Below are 27,105 nucleotides of genomic sequence, written 5' to 3'. Positions count from 1 at the left end.
TCGTTGATATATACAGAGAAAAGAGTCGGCCCGAGAATTGAACCCTGTGGTACCCCCATAGAGACTGCTAGAGGTCCGAACAACAGGCCCTCTGATTTGACACACTGAACTCTGTCTGAGAAGTAGTTAGTGAACCAGGTGAGGCAGTCATTAGAGAAACCAAGGTTGTTGAGTCTGCCGGTTATGATATCATTTAGTACATTGAGCGTGTCTGAGGTGCACCCGTGACCAGTTCGGAAACCAGCTTGTACAGCGGAGAAGGTATGGTGGGATTCGAAATGGTCAGTGATCTGTTTGTTATCTTGGCTTTCAAAGACTTTAGAAAGACAGGGCAGGATGGATATATGTCTGTAACAGTTTGGGTCTAGAGTGTCACCCCCTTTGAAGAGGGGATGACCGCGGCAGCTTTCCAATCTTTAGGAACCTCAAACAATACGAAAGTGATTTACCACAGGTGGACTCCAATCAAGTTGTAGAAACATCTCAAGGATGATCAATGGAAACAGGATGCACCTGAGCTCAATTTTGAGTCTCATAGCAAAGAGTCTGAATACTTATGTAAATGCATATTTTTTTAAATTTTTTTGAATGCACATTACATATCCCAACCATAAGCCATGGATTACAGGCAACATCCACACTGAGCTAAAGGCTATAGCTGCCGCTTTCAAAGAGTGGGACACTAACCCGGATGCTAATAAGACCGTTACGCCCTCCGACAAACCATCAAACAGGAAAAGTGTTAATACAGTACTAAGATCGAAGCCTACTACCTGGTTCTGACACTCGTCAGATGTGACAGGGCTTGCAAACTATCACAGAGTACAAAGGGAAACCCAGCCGCGAGCTGCCCAATGATGTGATCCTACCAGACGAGCTAAATGCCTTCTCTGCTCGCTTCGATTCAACCAAGACTGAACCATGCATGAGAGCACCAGCTGTTCCGGACGACTGTGTGATCATACTCTCCGTAGCCAGTGTGCGTAAGACCTTTAAACATGGTTAACATTCACAAGGCCTGACATATTTCCATGATGCGTACACCGAGCATGCGCTGACCTCTATACCAGGCGGTGTCAGAGAAAGGTCCTGAAAATTGTCAACGACTCCAGGGTACCAAAGGACCCTGAACAGCTTCTACCCCAAGCCATGAGACTGCTAAATAGTTAAGCCTGGTAGATATTTAGTTAACTATTTAACTCTCTGAATTGACTCTTTTTGCACTAACTTTTTTGACACATACACTTCTGCTACTGTTTATTATCAGTCACTTATTCCTAGTTATATGTACATATCTACCTCAATGACCTCGTACCCCTGCTCATGGACTCAGTACTGGTACTCCCTGTATATAGCCATGTTATCGTTACTCATTGTGTATTTATTATTATTTTTCTATTATTTTAGTTAGGAAGGGCCCGTAAGTAAGCATTTCACTGTTAGTCTACACCTCTTGTTTACGAAGCATGTGATAAATAACATTTGATCTGATATCAAACAGAGTTCAGAGCGTGATGTCAGATATGTCATATCAGAGTGCTTCATCCAATATCACGTGACAGCTGTGATCAGCCAGCCCCGTCCCCTACTAGCCGTCACCTGCTTCTCTCCGCTTTTTCTCCATCAGTTATTTCAGCCGTGATGAGGAGCTGGGGTGTGAAGACACTTATGAGTCTTCTGTTGTTGCGTTTGTTTCTAATTATTGGAGCAGCTAGCAGCCTGTTAGAACCAAGAGCACAGGGCAGTTTGTCTTCGCTGTCACGCAGCCTCTGAGGGAAGGGAAAATGGGATACCTAGTCAGTTGTACAACTGAATGCATTCAACTGAAATGTCTTAATTTCATGTCTTAAGCCAACCGCTCTGAATCAGTGCCATAACAGAGCACAGTGAGAGTCATGCACCTTTACATCACAGAAAACTGCCTATCTTTCGCCCCCAAAACATTCAACAGTTATGCACCCTATTACCGGAGCTACCTTTCCTTTTTCTACCACAATTCATACACATTTTATATCATTTCATAAACCACTCGCAGGCCGCTAATTGGTGGTTAGATAGCAAACAACCTTGTTTAGTCATGTTACCTAGCTAGCTAACAACCTGGTAACTTGACCAATAGGCTATGCACAAATTTGAATGGCACAGGAAGAACAGAAAAGAGATTGATACTGTTAAAAGTCAAATTGCCACGTCCGTTTGTGATATTACAACAACAAAGACCGGAAACAATAGACCCAGATTATTTTTCCTCTGACATCATTGCATGTGTGATAGAACAGCAGCATATGTACTGCAATTTTTATCCTTGATGCTCCCCAGCTCTGCTTCATCAACAAAACAATAACAACCTGTATTGCGGATTCCACTCATCCTACATGTACATATTACCTCAATTACCTCGACTAACCGGTGCCCCTGCACATTGACTCTGTACCGGTACCCCCTGTAAATAGCCTCGCTACTTCTTTTTTTTTTTTCACTTATCAATTTTTTTACTTAACACATTTTTCTTAAAACGCCTTTGTTGGTTAAGGGCTTGTAAGTAAGCATTTCACTGTAAGTCTACACCTGTTGTATTCTGCACATGTGACAAATGTTTCTCTACTCTTCCCATTTTATTTCCTTCTCATCCTTATGTTTCTCATCCTTCCCTTCTGCTCATTCCCTTTCACTCTCTCTTTCTCTCCCTCTATCTCCATCTCTCTATCCCCCTCTCTCTCTCCATCCCCCTCACTCTCCCCATCTCTCCATCCCCCTCTCTCTATCTCTCCCCCTCTCTATATCTCTCCCCTTCTCTCTATCTCTACCGCTCTCTCCATCTCTCCATCCCCCTCACTCTCCCCATCTCTCCATCCCCCTCTCGCTATCTCTCCCCCTCTCTATATCTCTCCCCTTCTCTCTATTTCTACCGCTCTCTAAATCTCTCCATCCCCCTCACTCTCCCCATCTCTCCATCCCCCTCTCTCTATCTCTCCCCCTCTCTATATCTCTCCCCTTCTCTCTATTTCTACCACTCTCTCCATCTCTCCATCCCCCTCTCTCTCCATCTCTCATCCCCCTCTCTCTATCTCTCTCCATTTCTCCATCCCCCTCTCTCTATCTCTCCATACCCCCTCTCCCCATCTCTCCATCCTCCTCTCTCCATCTCTTTCTATCCCCCTCTCCCCATCTCTCTCTCTCCCTCTCAGTCGCTCCTTGAGGCCCACGACATGGTAGCCTCTAAGTGCTATGAGGCCGTGCCCCCAGCGGAGCTGTTTAATGACGAGCTGGGGAACAGTTCTCTGATGCAGGCCGATGCTGTACGCATGATCGGCATCCGCAAGAAGGCTGGAGAACCACTGGTGAGCGAGTGTGAGAGAGTGAGAGTGAGTGTGGGAGAGAGATGGAGAGAGAGAGAGAGAGAGTGTGTGTGTGTGTGTGTGTGTGTGTGTGTGTGTGTGTGTGTGTGTGTGTGTGTGTGTGTGTGTGTTTCTGCATCTCTGCAAGGATTTCATTGACCATCTATCTGCTCCTTCCCTCTCTCAGGGAGTGACGTTCAGAGTGGAGAAGGAGGAGCTGGTCATCGCTAGGATCCTCCACGGAGGAATGATTGACAGGCAGGGTCTGCTGCACGTGGGTGACATCATAAAGGAAGTGAATGGGCGGGACGTAGGGAACAACCCCACTGAGCTGCAGGAGATGCTGAAGGACTGCAGCGGAGGAATCACTCTGAAGATACTGCCTAGTTATAGAGATGCACCCGCCCCACCACAGGTACACACACACATGCTCATACAAACACAGCACATGCAGGGACACACACATGGACGTACATGTGTGCCCTCTCACACTCAAGCATTCATGCTCTCTCTCTCTCTCTCTCTCTCTCCCTCTCTCCCCCTATCCCTCCCTCCCTCTCTCTCTATCTCTCTCTCTCTCGCTCTCGCTCTCCCCGTCTCCCTCTCTCTCTCTCTCACTCTCTCTCCCTATCGCTCTCTCTCCCTCTCCCTCTCTCTCTCTCTTTCTTTCTCACCCGTCACACATACTCCATCACTTAAACAGCCACATGAATGGATATAATCATGCAGGTCCACACACAGACACACACACTCACAGACTGCTCCTATTTGGCTGTGTAACAGCTGCAGATGTTTGGTGGTGGTGGTGGGGGACTGGTGGTGAAGTGAGTCCTGGGGCTGTCCCAGAATGCACTGCTCTGGAATCTGAACCCTGGCTGAGAGCCCTATTAATAACCCTCCACATGATATCTGGGCCAGGGAGACACACACACACACACACAAATGTAGACACGTACAGACACACACACGCTCATACGCCGGCATGCACATAGACCCAGACACACAGAAAAACACACACACAGACACACACACACATTAAACAATTACTGTACTCTGGCATGCATGCTCACACACACATATGCACTGTACACACACTCACATCTATCCTGACACCTGCTCTACAAGTAGTGCAGACAAGCACACACACACACACACACACCAACTGAAACACACACACACCAACTGACACATACACGCACACACATGCATGCTCTTACTGAACAGACACACACACCAACAATGTACATACTCACACACACTATCTCAAATGTCACACACACACACACACACACACACACACACACACACACACACACACATCCAGTCTGGATCTTGTTCCAGTGTTTCTGTCTGGCTGCCAGTGTAAGCTGACAGTGCCCAGACCACGTACCTCTCTTGGCAAAAACCTCTGTTGGCAGGATGTGAACCCCTGTAGTCTGTCCTCACTAGATATCTCTTGTGTGTGTGTGTGTGTGTGTGTGTGTGTGTGTGTGTGTGTGTGTGTGTGTGTGTGTGTGTGTGTGTGTGTGTGTGTGTGTGTGTGTGTGTGTGTGTGTGTGTGTGTGTGTGTGTGTGTGTGTGTGTGTGTGTGTGCAGTATAAATATGCACTTAGTGCTGCTTTGAACCCAAACTTCTCTAACACTTCAAAACACTAATCCTTCCACTAACCTTATCTACCTAGCTGTTGTGTGTAGGAAAACACTAATCCTTCCACTAACCTTATCTACCTAGCTGTTGTGTGTAGCAAAACACTAATCCTTCCACTAACCTTATCTACCTACCTGTTGTGTGTAGGAAAACACTATATTGACTGTATATAGTTATAGTTTGGTTGTCGAATCACCTTTGATTAACATCAAACCTCCCTTTTCTCAGGTGTACGTGCAACCCCACTTTGACTACGATCCAGCAAATGACCATCTGATCCCGTGCCGAGAGGCGGGGATTGGCTTCAAGAGGGGGGACCTCCTTCAGATCGTCAACAGGGAGGACCCCAACTGGTGGCAGGTGATGATGGTGGTGATCCTCAACAACAACAATACATCTGTTTTGTACTGGTTTCTACTGGTTTAATATTGGTTTGTAACTTCTACTGGTTTCTACTGGTTTAATATTGGTTTGTAACTTCTACTGGTTTCTACTGGTTTAATATTGGTTTGTAACTTCTACTGGTTTCTACTGGTTTAATATTGGTTTGTAACTTCTACTGGTTTCTACTGGTTTAATATTGGTTTGTAACTTCTACTGGTTTCTACTGGTTTAATATTGGTTTGTAACTTCTACTGGTTTCTACTGGTTTAATATTGGTTTGTAACTTCTACTGGTTTCTACTGGTTTAATATTGGTTTGTAACTTCTACTGGTTTCTACTGGTTTAATATTGGTTTGTAACTTCTACTGGTTTCTACTGGTTTAATATTGGTTTGTAACTTCTACTGGTTTCTACTGGTTTAATATTGGTTTGTAACTTCTACTGGTTTCTACTGGTTTAATATTGGTTTGTAACTTCTACTGGTTTCTACTGGTTTAATATTGGTTTGTACCTTCTACTGGTTTCTACTGGTTTAATATTGGTTTGTAACTTCTACTGGTTTCTACTGGTTTAATATTGGTTTGTAACTTCTACTGGTTTCTACTGGTTTAATATTGCTTTGTAACTTCTACTGGTTTCTACTGGTTTAATATTGCTTTGTAACTTCTACTGGTTTCTACTGGTTTAATATTGCTTTGTAACTTCTACTGGTTTCTACTGGTTTAATATTGCTTTGTAACTTCTACTGGTTTCTACTGGTTTAATATTGCTTTGTAACTTCTACTGATTCCTACTGGTTTAATATTGGTTTGTAACTTCTACTGATTTCTACTGGTTTTATACTGGTTTGTAACTTTACTGATTTCTACTGGTTTCATATTGATTTGTAACTTCTACTGATTTCTACTGTTTTTTTATTGGTTTGTAACTTCTACTGGTTTTCTACTGGTTTCTACTGGTTGGGTGAGACAGTTGTTCTAATGTCTGGTGTGCTCTCCTGTGATAGGCGTGTCATGTGGTTGGTGGAGCCACTGGACTGATCCCCAGTCAGTTCCTGGAGGAGAAGAGGAAAGCCTTCGTCCCAAGAGATTTTGATGGCTCAGGTACGGCTTGACTTTGCCTCCTAGCTCCATTCTCAGCTAGATGAGCTAAACTGAGCTGACTGGCAACTTTGAGTGGACCTTTTACATAATGAGCCAGTGACTGCTTAGATTTGAATCAGTGGAGAGCAGTTACTTTGAATTGTTTAGTTGGTCTGCCACTGTGAGGTAGCCTTGCCTGCCAGGCTGAGGGCAATGAGGTCATGAGATAATTATTCAGTAGCGCTCCATAGAATGGGTTATGGTGCCCCCTTCTGGCCTTCGGATGCAAAGACAGATAGGGAAGACGCTTTCACCTGTATTGATGTGTGAATATGTGTGTTTGTGTATGCAACAGGGATCCTGTGCGGTACGATAACTGGAAAGAAGAAGAAAAAGATGATGTATCTAACGGCCAGGAATGCAGGTGAGCATTCATACTCGTCTCTCATTGGTTGATACTGTCATGGCTCATTCTTCTAATTGGTCTTGTGCTGGGGCTTCCTGACTGTGTAGTTCCCTCATTTACTAATCAGCATTTTACATCCACATTCCCTTCTTTTATTGACTGACAACACTACATTCTCCTCTGTGATTGGCTTACTCTTGTGTGTTCCTCTCTGTGATTGGCTGAGAGCAGAGTTTGACAGGCACGAGCTGCAAATCTATGAGGAGGTGGCCAAGATGCCCCCATTCCAGAGGAAGACTCTGGTTCTGATTGGAGCCCAGGGGGTGGGCCGACGCAGCCTCAAGAACCGACTGGTGGTCCTTAACCCAACATGCTTCGGAACCACCATCCCCTGTGAGTCTAGAACCCATACCGTTTCAATTCTATTTCTATTCTAGAACCCCCCTCTAGAACCTAATGGCCCACTGTACTCTCAGGACACTGTCTGAACAGACAGAACCCCTTGGAGTACGTTTAATTTGGCTGCTTTAAGTCAGCTTGTCTCGTGATCTTCCCCGTTGCTCCACTGTTCTTCTTACATTCCTGTTCATTCTTTCTCCATCTCTCTCCCACATCCCTTTCTCTTCTCTCTAACCCTTTTTCTCTTCTTGTCTCTCCTCCCACCCTGCTCCTCCCTCAGTCACCTCCCGGCGTCCCCGTGACGATGAGCTGGACGGTAAGTCGTACCGGTTTGTGACGCGGACGGAGATGGAGGCGGACGTGAAGGCGGGCGGCTACCTAGAGCACGGCGAGTACGACGGGAACCTCTACGGAACCAAGATGGACTCCATCCATGAGGTGGTGGACACGGGGCGCACCTGCATCCTGGACGTCAACCCACAGGTCACAATCAAATCAAACTTTATTTAAAGTGCATTTAAAAAGCACAACAACAAAAACAACAGGGTAGAATCCCAGTATGAGATACTCTACATGGTCTGTCTGTCTGTCTGTCTGTCTGTCTGTCTGTCTGTCTGTGTTTGTCATCTCTAGCTGGTTCACTGACCCTCTCTGTCTGGACAGTAGGCTCTGAAGGTACTAAAGACAGCAGAGTTCATGCCGTATGTGGTGTTCATCGCAGCACCAGAGTTTGAGACGCTCAAGGCCATGCACAAAGCTACGGTGGACGCTGGAATCACCACCAAACAACTCACGGTCAGGACCTTTTCCTGGGCATAGACACAGCCACTTATTCCCAGAGTATTTTCACATGTTGCTTTCTGGTATCCTTCCATTGTTATGTGATTTTAGGGCATTATGTAGTTTTTTATGGAACATTCTCTCGCTAGAACACACAACACTCACATAGTGTACTGTGCTTGTTAGCCACTGCTTCTCAGAAACATGCACAAACCGAGAGACACACACACACACTCACCCTCTGTCTCTGTCCCTGTCAGGATGTGGATTTGAGGAAGACTGTTGATGAGAGTGCTCGTATCCAGAGGACCTACAACCACTACTTTGACCTCGCCATCACCAACGACAACCTGGACCGCGCCTTCCAAACGCTACAGGCTGCCGTCGACAAACTCTGCTCCGAACCACAGTGGGTCCCCGTCAACTGGGTCTACTGAACCCCAACCGGACACTGTCTGACGGGTCAACTTGACCGTGCATGTGTTCGACCACAGAGACAGGGGAAAGAAAGGAGAAAGGGTGTTCGTCATGTGAGGGACTTTGACGGGGAAAACGCAAGCCCACCACCTCGTCCCTCTCTCCCTTCCTCCTGCACACAATGCACATTTTTTCTACTCGAAACTCAAAGGCAAATAGTTCTTATTTATTTTAATATTTGTAACTTTTTACGAAATATCTTTCTATTCATACCAACGTGGAATTCAGAAACATGAAAAAAATAAAAAGGCCAAACATGAAGGCCATATTTATTTGTTGTTGTTATGTTTGTTTTTTGTAGTTGTTCCTCTGAGAAGTAATGATGTTTATTTTCTTCTCCGAGGACTGCTCTAGCAAGAGTTATTATTATTGTTATATCAACACAGTTCAAGAACCAAGTTCAAGAACGACACTATGGAATATTCCAGAACTCTGAGCAGTGTTGCCAAGGAAACCTGTTTACAGCGCTCGTTATTGCCATGACAACTACCGTGTCTCAGTCCAAATCCTGTGAAGCCCACCCTTGTGATTGTCGTAGGACCTCCCACTCCAAAGAAAATCCCCTACAGTGCCCTGTAGTATGTACTGTAGTTGGCTACCCCTTGATTGGTTTGTGTTTACCTCTTTAGAATTATGACTTAAGAAAATATGTACTTATTGTCTGAATATCTATCCCTCACACATCCTACAAAGAGAAGGAAGGGAAAAAGCTTTACATTTTACATTGTAGTATTGAAGATCAGGATCAAACACTCTCTGTGTTTCATGTCTTTCTTTGAGTTGTCTCTACTTTTATTTTAGTACCGTAGGATTCACTGTCTTTTGTTGCTACGGTGATCTTTTTAGCTAAGTGACATTTTTGTCTCGCATGATCCTTTGCTTTGAGTTGTTTTCGAATATTGAACAAATACTACATCCTGTTTTGAAGCGTTCTGTCTGTGTTGTGTCGACAGCATGACCGTCAGAATACCACTCACCATCTACCCTAATCTGTATGTAAGGTGCTTATTGTTGTTTTTGAATCTGTTGCTATCCCACGGTCCTCTCCTCCAGTATCACAAAGCTCCAAAACCCTCCTGCACTGTAACCGAAATACTACATTCTGTTTCCTGTGGTCACTCTGAAAGATTTCCCAACTTGTGACCAATAACAGACATCTCTAATAGCAATACATTGTTACAATAAATTAACCAAAATTCAGCTGGAAAGTTGTCCTTTTTTGTTTTGGGTAATGGTTATGTTTAGTTTATATTAAATGCAGTAATATTTAAAGCCATTCAGAGACAATGGATGGTTCATAAATATACAGTATATTTTATTAAAAACACAGAATGCATAGTTTTGTGGCAGCATTGCAACTATGTAGAATTGTGAAATTGCAGAATGCACCATAATGATATTGTCCTAACAAATAGCAATATGCTATGACTTGATGTTTTACAGAGGTAATACATCTACATACATACACATTCTGACTAATCCATACCACTAGATCTAACAGTACCAGCAACCGGGATGACTCACCCGAAATTAGCAGAAATCTATGAGTCCATAATCTCACAAGGAGTTATAGAATATCTTGTCTGTAGATAGTGAGTGGTATGTTCATAAACGGAATAAATATTTTGTTTATATATAGTCCAGTCAATGGTTTTTCTTTATTTTTACTATTTTCTACATTGTAGACTAATAGTGACGACATCAAACTATGAAATAACACATATGGAATCATGTAGTAACCAAAAAAGTGTTAAACAAATCAAAAAATACATTTTATATTTGAGATTCTTCAAAGTAGCCACCCTTTGCCTTGATGACAGCTTTGCACCCTCTTGGCATTCTCTCAACCAGCTTCATGAGGTAGTCACCTGGAATGAATTTCAATTAACAGGTGTGCCTTGTTAAAAGTTAATTTGTGGAATTTCTTTCCTTATTGCGTTTGAGCCAATCAGTTGTGTTGTGACAAGGTAGGGGTGGTATACAGAAGAGACCCCTATTTGGTAAAATACCAAGTCCATATTATGACAAGAACAGCTCAAATAAGCAAAGAGAAACAACAGTCCATCTTTACTTTAAGACATGAAGGTCAGTCAATCCAGAAAATGTCAAGAACTTTGAAAGTTTCTTCAAGTGCAGTCGCAAAAACCACCAAGTGCTATGATGAAACTGGCTCTCATGAGGACCGCCACAGGAAAGGAAGAGTTACCTCTACTGCAGAGGATAAGTTCATTATAGTTAACTCCACCTCAGATTGCAGCCCAAATAAATGCTTCACAGAGTTCAAGTAACAGACAAATCTCAACATCAACTGTTCAGAGGAAACTGCGTGAATCAGGCCTTCATAATCAAATTGCTGCAAAGAAACCACTATTAAATACCACCAAATAGAAGAAGAGACTTGCTTGGGCCAAGAAACATGAGCAATGGACATTAGACTGGTGTAAATCTGTCCTTTGGTCTGATGAGTCCAAATTTCATATTTTTGGTTCCAACCGCCATTTCTTTTTTAGATGCAGAGTAGGTGAATGGATGATCTCCGCATGTGTGGTTCCCACCGTGAAGCATGGAGGAGGAGGTGTGATGTTGCTTTGTTGGTGACACTGTCAGTGATTTATTTAGAATTCAAAGCACACAACCAGCATGGCTACCACAGCATTCTGCAGCGATACATCATCCCATCTGGTTAGCGCTTAGTGGGATTATCATTTGTTTTTCAACTGGAAAATGACCCAAAACCTCCAGGCTGTTTAAGGGCTATTTGAACAAGAAGGAGAATGATGGAGTGCTGCATCAGATGACCTGGCTTCCACAATCACTCAACTTCAACCCAATTGAGATGGTTTGGAATGAGTTGGACTGCAGAGTGAAGGAAAAGCAGCCAACAAGTGCTCAGAATATTTAGGCACTCCTTCAAGACTGTTGGAAAAGCATTCCAGGTGAAGCTGGTTGAGAAATGCCAAGAGTGTGCAAAGCTGTCATCAAGGCAAAGGGTGGCTACTCTGAATAATTAATTTAATACTTTTTTGGTTACTACATGATTCTACATGTGTTATTTAATTGTTTTGATGTCTTCACTATTATTCTACAATGTAGAAAATATAAAAATAAAGAAAAACCCTTGAATGAGTAGGTGTGTCAACTTTTGACTGGTACTGTAGGTTACACATAGCTTAAAATGGCATTTAAGCAACATTATATATTAAAATAAGCATATACTGTACATTTCTCTTTTGCAATAACAAAATCTTCTGTATACACGTTTTATCTGTATGAGCATGCAGAAATAATGTAAAGCTTATTTTGAAAGCTTATGTGAAATACTAGGGTGTAAGAGCAACATTTTAGTGTATTGAGATTGAGGCGTTTCTTTCCAATCACAGTAAGGTAAAGTCTGCTTGTCCAGCTCTTGAAAAGTGTTTCTTCGAACACAAGTCTTACTTCATATTCTGGAGTGGATTGTTTTACAGCTTTTCAAATTCAAACAGTTACATTGAGAATTAGTTTGTAAAAAAAATTGTTAGTGCCACCAAAAATACAGAATTCATTGAGTGCATATAGGGAAAACACAAAATGTAATATTTGAAACATACCGATCCATGCACACAAATCCTACCCCTTCCCAGTGTACAGAGACGTAAGTCCTTGCACAGCGATGCACATGACCAATGGAAACACTCCTGGCTTTTTTCCAGTCTCCGCCCACAGCCTGTCAGTCTCTCTCCGCAGCATCACATTAGAGGAGAGGAGGAGCTGCTCTGCCCAATGGAATGCCCCCTCTTCCTGCAAGGGGAGGGGCAGTGACTCAAAGGGGAGGGACTGACCATTTACCTTTAGCTGTGGGACAGACAACAAGTAAGGTACAGGGCAAAGTCTACGGTATAATTCATCCTGACTATTTGTCTGGGTATAACACAGTTATGAACTAATATTGGATCAGTCTATAGTAGAATTCATCATGACTACTGTCTGTATAACACAGTTATGAACTAATATTGGATCCGTCTATAGTAGAATTCATCATGACTACTGTCTGTATAACACAGTTATGAACTAATATTGGATCAGTCTATAGTAGAATTCATCATGACTACTGTCTGTATAACACAGGTATGAACTAATATTGGATCAGTCTATAGTAGAATTCATCATGACTACTGTCTGTATAACACAGTTATGAACTAATATTGGATCCGTCTATAGTAGAATTCATCATGACTACTGTCTGTATAACACAGTTATGAACTAATATTGGATCAGTCTATAGTAGAATTCATCATGACTACTGTCTGTATAACACAGTTATGAACTAATATTGGATCCGTCTATAGTAGAATTCATCATGACTACTGTCTGTATAACACAGGTATGAACTAATATTGGATCAGTCTATAGTAGAATTAATCATGACTACTGTCTGTATAACACAGGTATGAACTAATATTGGATCAGTCTATAGTAGAATTTATCATGACTACTGCCTGTATAACACAGGTATGAACTCATATTGGATCAGTCTATAGTAGAATTCATCATGACTACTGTCTGTATAACACAGGTATGAACTAATATTGGATCCGTCTATAGTAGAATTCATCATGACTACTGTCTGTATAACACAGGTATGAACTAATATTGGATCAGTCTATAGTAGAATTAATCATGACTACTGTCTGTATAACACAGGTATGAACTAATATTGGATCAGTCTATAGTAGAATTCATCATGACTACTGTCTGTATAACACAGGTATGAACTAATATTGGATCAGTCTATAGTAGAATTCATCATGACTACTGTCTTTGTATTACACAGTTATGAACTAATATTGGATCAGAGTATTCATATCAAAGTATTTTATTTGTGATAGAGTGGTTTAGTTGATATGAATCAGGAGTCGTGAATCGTAAAATCATATAAAGTGACTGGGGAATTTTATAGTGAATTGAATCAGACTGATCAGAGTGTTGAGGGCTTCAGTAATGAATGTTGAGTCGTATATAGTGACTGGTGAATCATATAGTGAATTGAATCAGACTGACCAGAGTGTTGAGGGTTTCAGTAGTGAATGTTGAGTCATGTATAGTGACTGGTGAATCATATAGTGAATTGAATCAGACTGACCAGAGTATTGAGGGTTTCAGTAGTGAATGGTGAGTCATGTATAGTGACTGGTGAATCATATAGTGAATTGAATCAGACTGACCAGAGTATTGAGGGTTTCAGTAGTGAATGTTGAGTCATGTATAGTGTCTGGTGAATCATATAGTGAATTGAATCAGACTGACCAGAGTATTGAGAGCTTCCAGGACATCAGGGCTAGATTCTCCCAGCAGAGTCAGAGCAGCATCAGGCAACGCTACAGAAACACAAAACACAGGGGTTAGAGAATGCAACATACACACACATACATATATATATATATATATACATATACACACACACACTCTCACCCTCCAAGGCGCTAACCAGCAGGTGAGTGGCAGTCAGATGGAGGGGGATGGAGGCTCCTTCAGCCTGTATCTCATTTGTTGGGAATTTCTGGACCAGGTCCGATAGGGCGGAGACAGATTTGATCTGAGAAACAGACAACCCCTTTACCTCTGTAGGGTCAAGGTCCTCACCTCTACACAACCCCTCCAACTGAGAGAAAGAGAGAGAGAGAGATGTAATGTTTACTGTAGATTTTTAATTGTTTACTATCTATTTCACTTTCTTTGGCAATGTAAACATGTTTCCCATGCCAATAAAGCCCTTTGAATTGAACTGAATTGAGAGAGAGAGAGAGGGAAAGGGAGAGAGATAAAGAGAGAGAGAGATAAAGAGAGGGAGAGAGAGAGAGAGAGAGAGAGGGGGGGGAGAGAGATAGAGAGAGGGAAAGGGAGAGAGATAAAGAGAGAGAGAGATAAAGAGAGGGAGAGAGAGGGGGGGGGGGGGGGGGGAGAAAGAGAGAGAGAGAGAGAAAGCAATGAAAACAAATATAACCAAATCATACTGTGACAGATATGACTGTGCCTGATCTAAAAGGTCCACAAAACAATGCTTTCAGACAAGTGCTGCATCCCAAATGGCACCCTATTCCCTTATAGTGCACTACTTTTGACCTTGGCCACAGTGCCACTAACCGTGTGTTCCAGAACCGTGAGTGTGGTTCTGTCCATTAGAACCTCACGGAGTCTCTGGAACAGAGTGGAACGGGTAGACTCTGGGAGAACCACTAACTGATGTAGATAGACCTCCAAGTCCTGCAAGTCTATAGAGGGAGATAAATAACCAATCAGAGCTTGCCTCCCATACTCACTTTTCTCATGACACATCATTCACAATATGATGAATAGACCACTGTATGATGCTAACAGAGACATTCCTCTCAGTCTGATTCTGTGTGAAAATTTCCCCAATGTTAAATGCTTTGATCCAAAGTAAGGCAAACTCAGCACTGCACTTCCTCTCTCAGTATCATTCATTTGATGAAAAGAGGAAGAGTCAATTCTCAATTTCTGCTGTAGAATAGCTGTCTACAGATTTCAATTCCTCTTTTATACATAGGGCATATTGACACACTATCACACACAAACACACTGACATGTTGGTCAAATCAACTGCCGTATACCTAAACGTCAACAAAAAAGGGAACTAAACTCTCAACTGACATTCCTGAATCAACAATAAATGAATGAACGGATGAATGAAACACACACACAAACACACATACTCTTCTGCAGTGCACTGAGTGGTGCTCCTTCAGGAATCTCCTCCGCCCACTCCAGCCCGTCGACAACACACAGGGTATCAAAGGAATCCTGGGAAGGCGAGGTCTTCCCAGAGTCTGCCTCGAATCCTCCAAGAGTACCATGCTGTAGACACAGCTCTGAAAATACAGAGAAAATATGGAGCGAGAGAGAGAGAAAGAGAGAAAAATAGCCAAAAAGAGAGAGGGAGAGAGAGAGAGACAGAGAGAGATAAAGAGAGAGAGAGAGGGAAAGAAAGAGCGAGAGAGAGAAAGAGAGAGAGACAGAGAGCGAGACAAAGAGAGAGAAAGGGAGAGAAAGGGAGAGAGAAGGAGAATAAGTAATTCACCTTGTAGAATTGCAACGTAATAGTACTTAGAGTGGGTGACACACACACACACACACACGTACACACACACATACACACTCACCATAGTGTCCGTCTTTCCTGACCTCTAGCTCTATGAGGCTGTAGGCGATGACAGTGAGAGGTGGAATCTCCAAGGAAACGTCACTGTCCATCTCTATACTGCTATTCTCCTGCACACACACCTGATATACACACGTGTAATAACATGTAATAACACACACCTGGTGTGATACACAAACAAAACAAATATATACTCAATAACACATAGAAAAGACGTGTAATAACACACACCTGGCACAACTAACATGTTAAAACATGTAACAACCCTTCCCAGTCTCTCCGTCTCTCTCTCTCTTCCTCTCACTTTCTCTCCGTCTCTCTCTCTCTTCCTCTCACTTTCTCTCCGTCTCTCTCTCTCTTCCTCTCACTTTCTCTCCGTCTCTCTCTCTCTTCCTCTCACTTTCTCTCCGTCTCTCTCTCTCTTCCTCTCACTTTCTCTCCGTCTCTCTCTCTCTTCCTCTCACTTTCTCTCCGTCTCTCTCTCTCTTCCTCTCACTTTCTCTCCGTCTCTCTCTCTCTTCCTCTCACTTTCTCTCCGTCTCTCTCTCTCTTCCTCTCACTTTCTCTCCGTCTCTCTCTCTCTTCCTCTCACTTTCTCTCCGTCTCTCTCTCTCTTCCTCTCACTTTCTCTCCGTCTCTCTCTCTCTTCCTCTCACTTTCTCTCCGTCTCTCTCTCTCTTCCTCTCACTTTCTCTCCGTCTCTCTCTCTCTTCCTCTCACTTTCTCTCCGTCTCTCTCTCTCTTCCTCTCACTTTCTCTCCGTATCTCCTTTTCTCTCCCCCAACCCACCTTCACAGAGTGTGTCCCCAGTTTGCCCAGTAGTCCCAGAACCCCCTGGCAGGTGCCCTGCTCCTGGACCTGTTCTGAGATGGAGCAGGGGGTGGTGGTCAGGATCCTCTCCTTCAACACAGCAAACACCTCTGCATGCTTCTGACTCTGCTGTACCAGCACATGCTGCATGTCCACCATCCTACACACACAGATGGATCAAATAAATAATACAAATACTGAGCTGTATTGTACTCAACCAAATAAGCGGAAATTATATTATTTTATACTAATACAATTGCTCTGAGAAGGAGATTTTGTTTAACAAGTAATATAAATTGCTCAGAGAAGGAGATTTTGTTTAACAAGTAATAATTATAATTTAATAATAATAATTATTGGATTTATACTTTTCTATCAACTGAGGTACTCAGTAATCTTTTTTTCATCAAAAAAAACAGTGGTAAAGATTATTGGCACCCCAGTTTTCAATTCCTTTCAATAGCTCACCAGGTGTGCAAAGAGCACTATTTTCATTTTCATCCAACCAATGGAAACGCCTGTCACGTTCCTGACCTGTTTTCTGTTATTTTTGTGTGTGTTTAGTTGGTCAGGACGTGAGTTGGGGTGGGCATTCTATGTTTTGTGTTTCTATGTTTAGGTCATTTGTAATTAGCCTTATATGGTTCTCAATCAGGGACAGGTGTTTGACGTTTCCTCTGATTGAGAACCATATAAAGGTAGGCTGTTCACACTGTTTGTTTGTGGGTGGTTGTCTTCCGTGTCTGTGTATGTGCACCACACGGGACTGTTTCGTTTTGTCGTTCGTGTATGTAGTCTGTTCCTGTTCGTGCGTTCTTCGTCATTTTGTAAGTGCTCATAGTTCAGGTCTGTCTACGTTTGTTTGTTATTTTGTAGTTTGTTGAAGTGTTTTCGGTTTTCGTCTTTACTTTAATAAACATTCATTATGTCAAACTATCACGCTGCGCTTTGGTCCAATCCCTACTCCTCCTCTTCATCTGAAGAGGAGGAGGACGACCGTTACAACGCCTTTACACTTGGATAGGAACCAATGGAAACGCCTTCACACTTGGATAGGAACCAATGGAAACGCCTTCACACTTGGATAGGAACCAATGGAAAGGCCTTCACACTTGGATAGGAACCAATGGAAAGGCCTTCACACTTGGATAGGAACCAATGGAAACGCCTTCACACTTGGATAGGAACCAATGGAAACGCCTTCACACTTGGATAGGAACCAATGGAAACGCCTTCACACTTGGATAGGAACCAATGGAAACGCCTTCACACTTGGATAGGAACCAACGGAAACGCCTTCACACTTGGATAGGAACCAATGGAAACGCCTTCACACTTGGATAGGAACCAATGGAAACAACCTTCACACTTGGATAGGAACCAATGGAAACGCCTTCACACTTGGATAGGAACCAATGGAAACGCCTTCACACTTGGATAGGAACCAATGGAAACGCCTTCACACTTGGATAGGAACCAATGGAAACGCCTTCACACTTGGATAGGAACCAATGGAAACGCCTTCACACTTGGATAGGAACCAATGGAAACGCCTTCACACTTGGATAGGAACTGGTGCACAGACCTTTCAGGGGGCAGGTGTTCATGAAATATGAAAAAGGGCACCCCCCCCACCTTGAAAAAAATTGATTGAATTTCAGAATTTATAAATTCATAACATACTAACTGCCTCTGTAGCAAAATATTTACATATGTTTTTTTAGCATAGGCCTATTTATTGATATTTATTTCACTCATCACAAATTGTAAGCAAGTCAGAGTGCCTCATGATTGTCATTGGGAAATGATCATTGATGTTGATGATTGATGTAAATCTGCTAGTTAGCTTGTAATTTGTGATTTATCTTCAACGCTCTTAAATAATAATGTCATAATATAGCCTCCCGGGTGGTGCAGTGGTCTAGGGCACTGCATTGCAGTGCTAGCTGCGCCACCAGAGTCTCTGGGTTCGCGGCTGGGCTGGGTTCGCGCCCAGGCTCTGTCGCAACCGGGAGGTCTGTGGGGCGACGCACAATTGGCATAGCGTCGTCCGGGTTAGGGAGGGTTTGGCCGGTAGGGATATCCTTGTCTCAGTATGTAAAATGTAATAAAATGTATGCACTCTACTGTAAGTCGCTCTGGATAAGAGCGTCTGCTAAATGACTAAAAATGTAAATATAGTCTAATATTCTTAATCTTCTAACTCATGATATATGACTGGCTGGCTAGTTGATTGTGTGGATATTTTAGTGTATGGTGGTTAGCCTGTCTATACTACCTGTGTTAAGTGTTAATTAGTCAAAATTGGGAGGTGCCGGATCAAAAGGTGAGAGGGGGATCACCTGGGGAGCTCTGAGACACCAGAATGCATGAGATGTTATTTATCTTTAAAATAAAGGTAAATAATTGCATGTATATCATCGCATTTGTGTAATGTCATAGAGCTGTAGAGTCTGGTATAGAGTTGTAGAGTCTGGTATAGAGCTGTAGAGTCTGGCATAGAGCTGTAGAGTCTGGTATAGATCTGTAGAGTCTGGTATAGAGCTGTAGAGTCTGGCATAGAGCTGTAGAGTCTGGCATAGAGCTGTAGAGTCTGCTATAGAGCTGTAGAGTCTGGCATAGAGCTGTAGAGTCTAGTATAGAGCTGTAGAGTCTGGCATAGAGCTGTAGAGTCTGGAATAGAGCTGTAGAGTCTGGAATAAAGCTGTAGAGTCTGGTATAGAGCTGTAGTCTGGCATAGAGCTGTAGAGTCTGGTATAGAGCTGTAGAGTCTGGCATAGAGCTGTAGAGGTTGGTATAGAGCTGTAGAGTCTGGCATAGAGCTGTAGAGTCTGGTATAGAGCTGTAGAGTCTGGCATGGAGCTGTAGAGTCTGACATAGAGCTGTAGAGACTGGCATAGAGCTGTAGAGTCTGGCATGTAGCTGTAGAGTCTGACATAGAGCTGTAGAGTCTGGTATAGAGCTGTATATGCTGGTATAGAGCTGTAGAGTCTGACATAGAGCTGTAGAGACTGGCATAGAGCTGTAGAGTCTGGCATAGAGCTGTAGAGTCTGGCATAGGGCTGTAGAGACTGGCATAGAGCTGTAGAGACTGGCATAGAGCTGTAGAGACTGGCATAGAGCTGTAGAGCCTGGCATAGAGCTGTAGAGTCTGGCATAGAGTAGAGGCGCTTACAGAAGTGGTAGAAATGGCGACCATTTTTAGTAGTCTAGGGTCTGGGAAGAGCTTTCCAGTTTCACTGACTCACCGAATGATGCGCAGCTCACTTGGAAGTGATGGCCGATGCACTCGTGCCAAAAGCCTATCTCTCTGTTGTAATAAGTTGATAAAATATGTTGGTAGCCTATAGCAGAAAATGTTGAGTCTTCTCTTTTCAGCAGGAGCTATTTGCTTTCTAACCTGTGTTTTCCCGCGATTGTATTTCAAATATTCAAACAATGTTTTGTATGCATGCTGTCCACTGACAGATTTGCCACACATTCCTGACTGTAGGCTAAACCTTGTTATTGGGCTACACACAATCAACAGCTAGGTTATTTGTTAAAAGAAGCTATTGATCGTCTGTGGATAAATTATAGTCATTCTCATGGTGTAGTAGACTATTCTGAATTGTTTCATTTCTTTCTGAACAGAGAGCAGTAATGTAAATGTATTTCAATTCATCATGGGTGCTGCAGCACCTCCAGCACCCTTCAGTGGCAATGATTAAGTGCTGCAGTCTGTGCATAGGCTATCAGCCAACCAGACGGAATATTAAGGATGATGTAAATCAAGTGTTATCAGGTGTTAATCAAATGTTATGCTGCTGTGGCAGTGCTGTTGATATTTAAACTAGGTAGCTTGCTATACACACTTAACCGGTGACTGCATTTCAAGCCGTGCATGTTTGGATACTGGGTGACCACAATGTGCATACAGGAAAGAAAAAGACAAGATGGCACACATGAGCTCCATACAGGGCAGGCCAAAGGACGACGTAGGGCTAGGGGTGGCAAACTTGACAACGTCACAACGACTTGGGGGTAATGGGTTTTGGACAACGATGACCAAAACTATACACCAAAAAATATATATACCACCACCCAAAAGGGTACTTAGTGAGTGGGAGGGCAAAGGGGCAGGTGCTGAGCACAGGTAGACCTCTATCTGGTTCTATAGTCAGATGACATTAAAATAGAGCTCTTTGGTCACGCAAACCAGTAGTGGGTTTGGCATCGAAAAGAGGAATCATATGCAGAAAAGAACCCCATAACTACTGTAAAATATGGTGGTGAATCTTGGATGTTATGGGGATATTTTGCTTCCAAAGGTCAACGGCATCATGAACTTTACCAAGTACCAGGACATTTTTGCCAAAAACCTGGTTGCCTCTTGAAACTTGGCCGCAAGTGGATCTTCCAGTAAGACAATAACCCCAAGCACACATCAAAACTCACAAAGAAATGGTTCATTGACCACAAAATCAACATTTTAAAATGGCCATCTCAGTCTCCGGACTTAAACCCCATTGAAAACCTGAGGTTTATATTAAAGAGGGCAGTCCATAAGCACATACTAAGGATATCAAGGATCTGGATATATTGTGTATGGAGGAGTGGTCTAAGATCCCTCCCAATGTGTTCTCCAACTCATTAAACATTTCAGAAAAAGGCTCAGTGCCGTTATCCTCACAAGGGTAGGTATTGAAAACAGGGGTGCCAATCATTTTGACCCCTTTCTTTTTTATGTATATTTTTTGTATTACTTGTTAAACAAAATAGCTTTGTTTTTTCTATTGTATTAGTATAACATTATTTTCCAAAAACCAATTGCATACAATATAGCTCAGTATATTATTACACTGAACAAAAAGATCAATGCAACAAGTTCAAAGATTTCAGTTCATAGAAGGAAATCAGTCAACTGAAATAAAGTAATTAGGCTCTAATCTATGGATTTCACATGACTGGGAGTACAGATATGCATCTGTTGGTCACAGATAACTTTTTTTTTAAATGGTAGGGGCGTGGATCAGAAAACCAGTCAGTACCTGGTGTGACCACCATTTGCCTCAAGCAGGGCGACACATCTCCTTCGCATAGAGTTCATCAGGCTGTTGATTGTGGCCTGTGGAATGTTGTCCCAATCCTCTTCACTGGCTGTGCGAAGTTGTTGGATATTGGCGGAAACTGGAACACGTTGTCGTACACGACGATCCAGAGAATCTCAAATATGCTCAATGGATGACATGTCTGATGAGTATGCAGGCAATGGAAGAACTGTGACATTTTCAGCTTCCAGGAATTGTATACAGATCCTTGTGACATGGGGCCGTGCATTATTATGCTGAAACATGAGGAGATGACGGTGGATGAATGGCACGACAATGGGCCTCAGGAGCTCCTCACGGTATCTCTGTGCATTCAAATGACTACGAATAAAATTCAATTGTGTTCATTGTCCAGCGTGCCAGTGGCTATCAACGGTGAGCATTTGCCCACTGAAGTCGGTTACGACACCGAACTGCTGTCAGGTCAAGACCCTGGTGAGGACGACGAGCACAGAGGTGAGCTTCCCGGAGATGGCTTCTGACAGTTTGTGCAAAAATTCTTTGGTTGTGCAAACCCACAGTTTTATCAGCTGTCTGGGTGGCTGGTCTCAGACGATCCCGCAGGTGAAGAAGCCGGATGTGGAGGTCCTGGGCTGGCATGGTTACACGTGGTCTGCGCTTGTGAGGTCGGTTGGACGTACAGCCAAATTCTCTAAAACAACATTGGAGGTGTCTTATGATAGAGAAATGAACATTCAATTCTCTGGAAACAGCTCTGGTGGACATTCCTGCAGTCAGCATGCCAATTGTACGCTCCCTCAAAATTTGAGACATCTGTGGCATTCATTGTGTTGTGTGACAAAACTGCACATTTTAGTGTGGCCTTCTATTGTCCCCAGCACAAGGTGCACCTGTGTAATGATCATGCTGGTTAATCAGCTTATTGATATGCCACACATGTCAGGTGTATGGATTATCTTGGTAAAGGAGAAATGCTCAATAACAGGGATGTAAACAAATGAGCACAACATTTGAGAGAAATGCGTATGGAAAATGTATGTTATTTCCAGCTCATGAAATATGGGACCAACACTTTACATGTTGCGTTTATATTTTTGTTCAGTGTATTTATTCCATACAGTCTTTTTTGTTCATCTTTATCAAGGGTACCAATCATTTTGGACTTGACTGAATGACCAAAACTGGAGAGACTGGGTCTGGTGAGAAGAAGGAAACAGAAACAGAGATGGAGAGATTTAGGAAGAGAGAAAGAGAGAGAGATGCGGATGCTTGTACAGCATGTATGAATGAGTGTGTGTGTGTGTGTGTATTCATCTATGTGTATTAGAGGTCAACCGATTATGCTTTTTCAACTCCGATACCGATATCGATTATTGGAGGACCAAAAAAAGCCGATGCCGATTAATCGGACGATTTCTTTATTTATTTGTAATAATGACAATTACAACAATACTGAATGAACACTTATCTTAACTTAATATAATACATCAATAAAAATCAATTTAGCCTCAAAAAAATTATGAAACATGTTCAATTTGGTTTAAATAATGCAAAAACAAAGTGTTGGAGAAGAAAGTAAAAGTGCAATATGTGCCATGTAAGAAAGCTAACGTTTAAGTTCCTTGCTCAGAACATGAGAACATATGAAAGCTGGTGGTTCCTTTTAACATGAGTCTTCAATATTCCCAGGTAAGAAGTTTTAGGTTGTAGTTATTATAGGAATTATAGGACTATTTCTCTCTATACAATTTGTATTTCATATACCTTTGACTATTGGATGTTCTTATAGGCACTTTAGTATTGCCAGTGTAACAGTATAGCTTCCGTCCCTCTCCTCGCCCCTACCTGGGCTCGAACCAGGAACACATCGACAACAGCCACCCTCGAAGCAGCGTTACCCATGCAGAGCAAGCGGAACAACTACTCCAAGTCTCAGAGCGAGTGATGTTTGAAACGCTATTAGCGCGCACCACGCTAACTAGCTAGCCTTTTCACATCGGTTACACCAGCCTATCTCGGGAGTTGATAGGCTTGAAGTCATAAACAGTGCAATGCTTGAAGCATTGCGAATAGCTGCTGGCAAAACGCACAAAAGTGCTGTTTGAATGAATGCTTACGAGCCTGCTGGTGCCTACCATCGCTCAGTCAGACTGCTCTATCAAATCATAGACTTAATTATAACATAATAACACACAGAAATATGAGCCGTAGGTCATTAATATGGTGGAATCCGGAAACTATCATCTCGAAAACAAAACGTTTATTCTATCAGTGAAATACGGAACCGTTCCGTATTTTATCTAACGGGTGGCATCCATAAGTCTAAATATTCCTGTTACATTGCACAACCTTCAATGTTATGTCATAATTACGTAAAATTCTGGCAAATTAGTTCGCAATGAGCCAGGCGGCCCAAACTGTTGCATAAACTCTGACTCTGCGTGCAATGAACGCAAGAGAAGTGACACAATTTCACCTGGTTAATATTGCCTGCTAACCTGGATTTCTTGTAGCTAAATATGCAGGTTTAAAAATATATACTTCTGTGTATTGATTTTAAGAAAGGCATTGATGTTTATGGTTAGGTACACGTTGGAGCAACGACAGTCCTTTTTCACGAATGCGCACGGCATCGATTATATACAACGCAGGACACGCTAGATAAACTAGTAATATCCTCAACCATGTGTAGTTATAACTAGTGATTAGGATTGATTGATTGTTTTTTACAAGATAAGTTTAGTGCTAGCTAGCAACTTACCTTGGCTTCTTACTGCTTTCACGTAACAGGCGGGCTCCTCGTGAGGCAGGTGGTTAGAGCGTTGGACTAGTTAACCATAAGGTTGCAAGATTGAATCCCTGAGCTGACAAGGTAAAAATCTGTCGTTCTGCCCCTGAACAAGGCAGTTAACCCACCGTTCCTAGGCCGTCATTGAAAATCTGAATGTGTTCTTAACTGACTTGCCTAGTTAAATAAAGGTATAGAAATTTAAAAAAAAATTTAACGGCAAAATCGGCGTCCAAAATTACCGATTTCCGATTGTTATGAAAACTTGAAATCAGCCCTAATTAATCGGCCATTCCGATTAATCGGTCGACCTCTAATGTGTATGTCTATTTACAGTACAGTACCTGTCATTGGAGGCCAGCAGTAGCTTCTGTACGTCAACATCTTGCTTTTTCAGCTTGCCGAATGATAATTGGAGCTTTGAGGAGCCTCGCCCCTCCATACTGACACTGATGTATCCAGCCTTGGCATCCAGCTTCCCACTCAGGTTGTCTCCAAACCTCCCCTCATAGGACAGGAAGTCTGATTCAGACACGTCTGAGAGAGTACAAAGACAAGTGCCGTATGAAGACAGACAGATAGAGTAGGAGTCAGAGAGGTAATGTATGTTAGTTATGAATGGCTCTATATTTTAGACAGTTGTGTGTGGGGAAAAAGATGAGATGTACAGTTTGTGAGATGTATATGAGGAGTAACCATGGCCCTACTTTACCTGGAGTGAGTTCTTTGTCTCCTAGCAACAGGTGACTGAGTGTGAAGTCAGAGGGCAGGTACTTGGGCCGTTGCCAGAACCAGAAACGGTTGCGCTTGACAACCAGCGCCATGGGAACCAACTTGTCTGAGTCATTAAGGCGGGAGACGGAGATCAGGGTTCCATCTGGGTCGATCTGACGAACAAATTTTGCAGTTGCCTTGGCAAACATCACCTATGAAGGGGTGGGGCCCAACACCTGGAGGAAGGCAGAGTCACAGTAACACAGGAGTAAGATGAAGTTGCCCCTGGCTCATCTATATCTCCCACCTGCGTCCCTATTCCCTACAAAAATGAATCATACAATTTATTTTATGACTGCTCTGTTTTTTTTGTAATCTCCAAATCTCATACTGTATTTCCCCAAATTTCCCCTTAGAATTCCCCTTCAGATGTGTAGCAGGTGCATGTGTGTGTTGTCCTACTATGTCACTGTCAACCAACAGTGTGTTCAAACATAGATCGTAGTACTGTATGACTCACTGATTGGACAAGAGGGAAGTCCCCTGAGTGTTAACACCATTAGCAACAACACGCCATCCCCTAACTCCATCCCTCGCCCTCCACATTCTAGCAGCTCAGTTTTCAAAGTATAAATATTTAAAGCAATCTAGAGGGAGAGCAGGGCAGAGAAAGGGAGAAAGAGAGGGAGGAGAGCGAGAAAACAGGGAGAGAAAAGAGGGAGGAGAAAGAGAGAGAGAGAGAGAGAGAGAGAGAGAGAGAGAGAGAGAGATAGAGAGAGAGAGAGAGAGAGAGAGAGAGAGAGAGAGAGAGAAAGAGAGATGAAGAGAAGTGTGGAATACTTAAAATAAACAAGGGGGAAAAACATGCAGGATAGGAGAAGGAATGAATAATGACTAGAGAGGGAAAGACTGTTCAGGGAGAGAGATCAAGAGAGAGGAGAGAGCAGGGAGGGATCGAGAGAGACATGAGGGGAAGGTAGATATCAGTAAACAGATATGGAAACGTGTAATCACAACACCGCCTTCCTTTCAGTCCCTCAAACCACTGACTATAACTCTACCCTGAATACAGGTTCTTTCAGTGTATTGGCTCATATAGTGGGCAGGAAAATCCCAATTTGGTAAATAGAGGACCTCCTCCCCATCTCTTATACTGCCCACCCACCCACTACATAATCACTAGCACGCTCTTCTGCGCAATAAGCAAATAACGCATGACTCGGATTAGGAATTCCAATAAAAAGTTAATCATTGCTGTTATTGACAGAAAGCCATCACTAACAGCAGTAGACAAAAGGTATATAAAAGCAATGTGAATTTTGAGGTTACAAATGTAACCGGTGGGAAATGGCTAGCTAGTTAGCGGGTGCGTACTAATAGCGTTTCAATCGGTGACGTTACTCGCTGAGACCTTGAAGTAGTTGTTTCCTTTGCTCTGCATTGGCCGTTGCTTTTGTGGAGCCATGGGTAACCGTGCTTCGATCATGACTGTTGTCGATGTGTGCAGAAGGTCCCTGGGGCGAGGCGAGGGACGGAAGCTACACTGTTACACAATGATATGTGGCACCAGGGGGGAAATAAATACATGATCCAAGACGTTTTATTTCATATATGCTGTGAGGTTTCAATAATGTGGGAAGAGAAGTCTGTAAAACACAAACACTATAATTTATTTTAAAAAAGGTTTTCATTGGGCAGGCTATTTAACACAAAAAACACAGGTTTATTATTAGCCTACCTTTTCGTAGTCTGGATTGATAACAGGATTCGCGTGTAGCGCCTCCAAAAAAGCACCAGTCCCGTGGCCTGTCACTTCTGGAATGTCGGTTCTGACACGCGTAAAACTCACCGTAGTCACTCCAAACAGCAGCGCAAGAAAATGTAAAACTATCTAAATTCCCTGTTCTTATCAATTTACATTTCAACTGTTGTACTCCGTTATACAGATAGTAGACTATTGATAATAACCCCGCTACTTTATGGATTATATTACATTATGTTGAAATGAGTGCCGCTACACACCCACAACGACACTATAGGCTGTCCAAAGATTTGTATGGTATCGACTG

The 27,105-nt window shown here is 42.7% G+C and overlaps 2 protein-coding genes across 8 annotated transcripts in view; one reads left to right on the top strand and one right to left on the bottom strand.

The window, feature by feature from the left end:
• LOC129820127 (protein PALS2-like) overlaps positions 1 to 9,714 on the top strand; it is a 57,592-nt gene extending 47,878 nt beyond the window's left edge. For all 6 annotated transcript variants that reach the window (XM_055877039.1, XM_055877038.1, XM_055877037.1 and 3 more), the window contains 9 exons: positions 3,189 to 3,341; positions 3,526 to 3,753; positions 5,215 to 5,346; positions 6,377 to 6,473; positions 6,808 to 6,876; positions 7,090 to 7,251; positions 7,538 to 7,740; positions 7,924 to 8,052; positions 8,298 to 9,714. In XM_055877039.1, coding sequence (XP_055733014.1) covers positions 3,189 to 3,341; positions 3,526 to 3,753; positions 5,215 to 5,346; positions 6,377 to 6,473; positions 6,808 to 6,876; positions 7,090 to 7,251; positions 7,538 to 7,740; positions 7,924 to 8,052; positions 8,298 to 8,474 — 1,350 coding nt within the window. In that variant the 3' untranslated portion in view covers positions 8,475 to 9,714. The remainder of the gene's footprint in view (positions 1 to 3,188; positions 3,342 to 3,525; positions 3,754 to 5,214; positions 5,347 to 6,376; positions 6,474 to 6,807; positions 6,877 to 7,089; positions 7,252 to 7,537; positions 7,741 to 7,923; positions 8,053 to 8,297) is intronic.
• Positions 9,715 to 9,803: 89 nt separating this feature from the next.
• LOC129820128 (gasdermin-E-like) lies at positions 9,804 to 27,105 on the bottom strand. Of its 2 annotated transcripts, none has more exons than XM_055877041.1 (10): positions 26,775 to 27,105; positions 25,035 to 25,272; positions 24,667 to 24,859; positions 16,463 to 16,643; positions 15,675 to 15,795; positions 15,228 to 15,383; positions 14,638 to 14,765; positions 13,966 to 14,155; positions 13,801 to 13,871; positions 9,804 to 12,348 (listed from the first exon to the last, which is right to left on the bottom strand). In XM_055877041.1, the coding sequence occupies exons 2-10, from the start codon at positions 25,243 to 25,245 to the stop codon at positions 12,124 to 12,126; spliced, it is 1,476 nt and encodes a 491-aa protein (XP_055733016.1). In that variant the 5' UTR covers positions 25,246 to 25,272; positions 26,775 to 27,105; the 3' UTR covers positions 9,804 to 12,123. The 2 variants fall into 2 exon arrangements, with proteins under 2 accessions (XP_055733016.1, XP_055733017.1); XM_055877042.1 differs by having other exon boundaries at positions 9,804 to 12,294.

This window comes from Salvelinus fontinalis, chromosome 22 (assembly GCF_029448725.1).
Source record: "Salvelinus fontinalis isolate EN_2023a chromosome 22, ASM2944872v1, whole genome shotgun sequence".
In the NCBI taxonomy this organism is placed as follows: domain Eukaryota; kingdom Metazoa; phylum Chordata; class Actinopteri; order Salmoniformes; family Salmonidae; genus Salvelinus; species Salvelinus fontinalis.
Note: the sequence above shows the minus strand (reverse complement) of the source record. Positions and strands in the feature narration are given on the sequence as shown.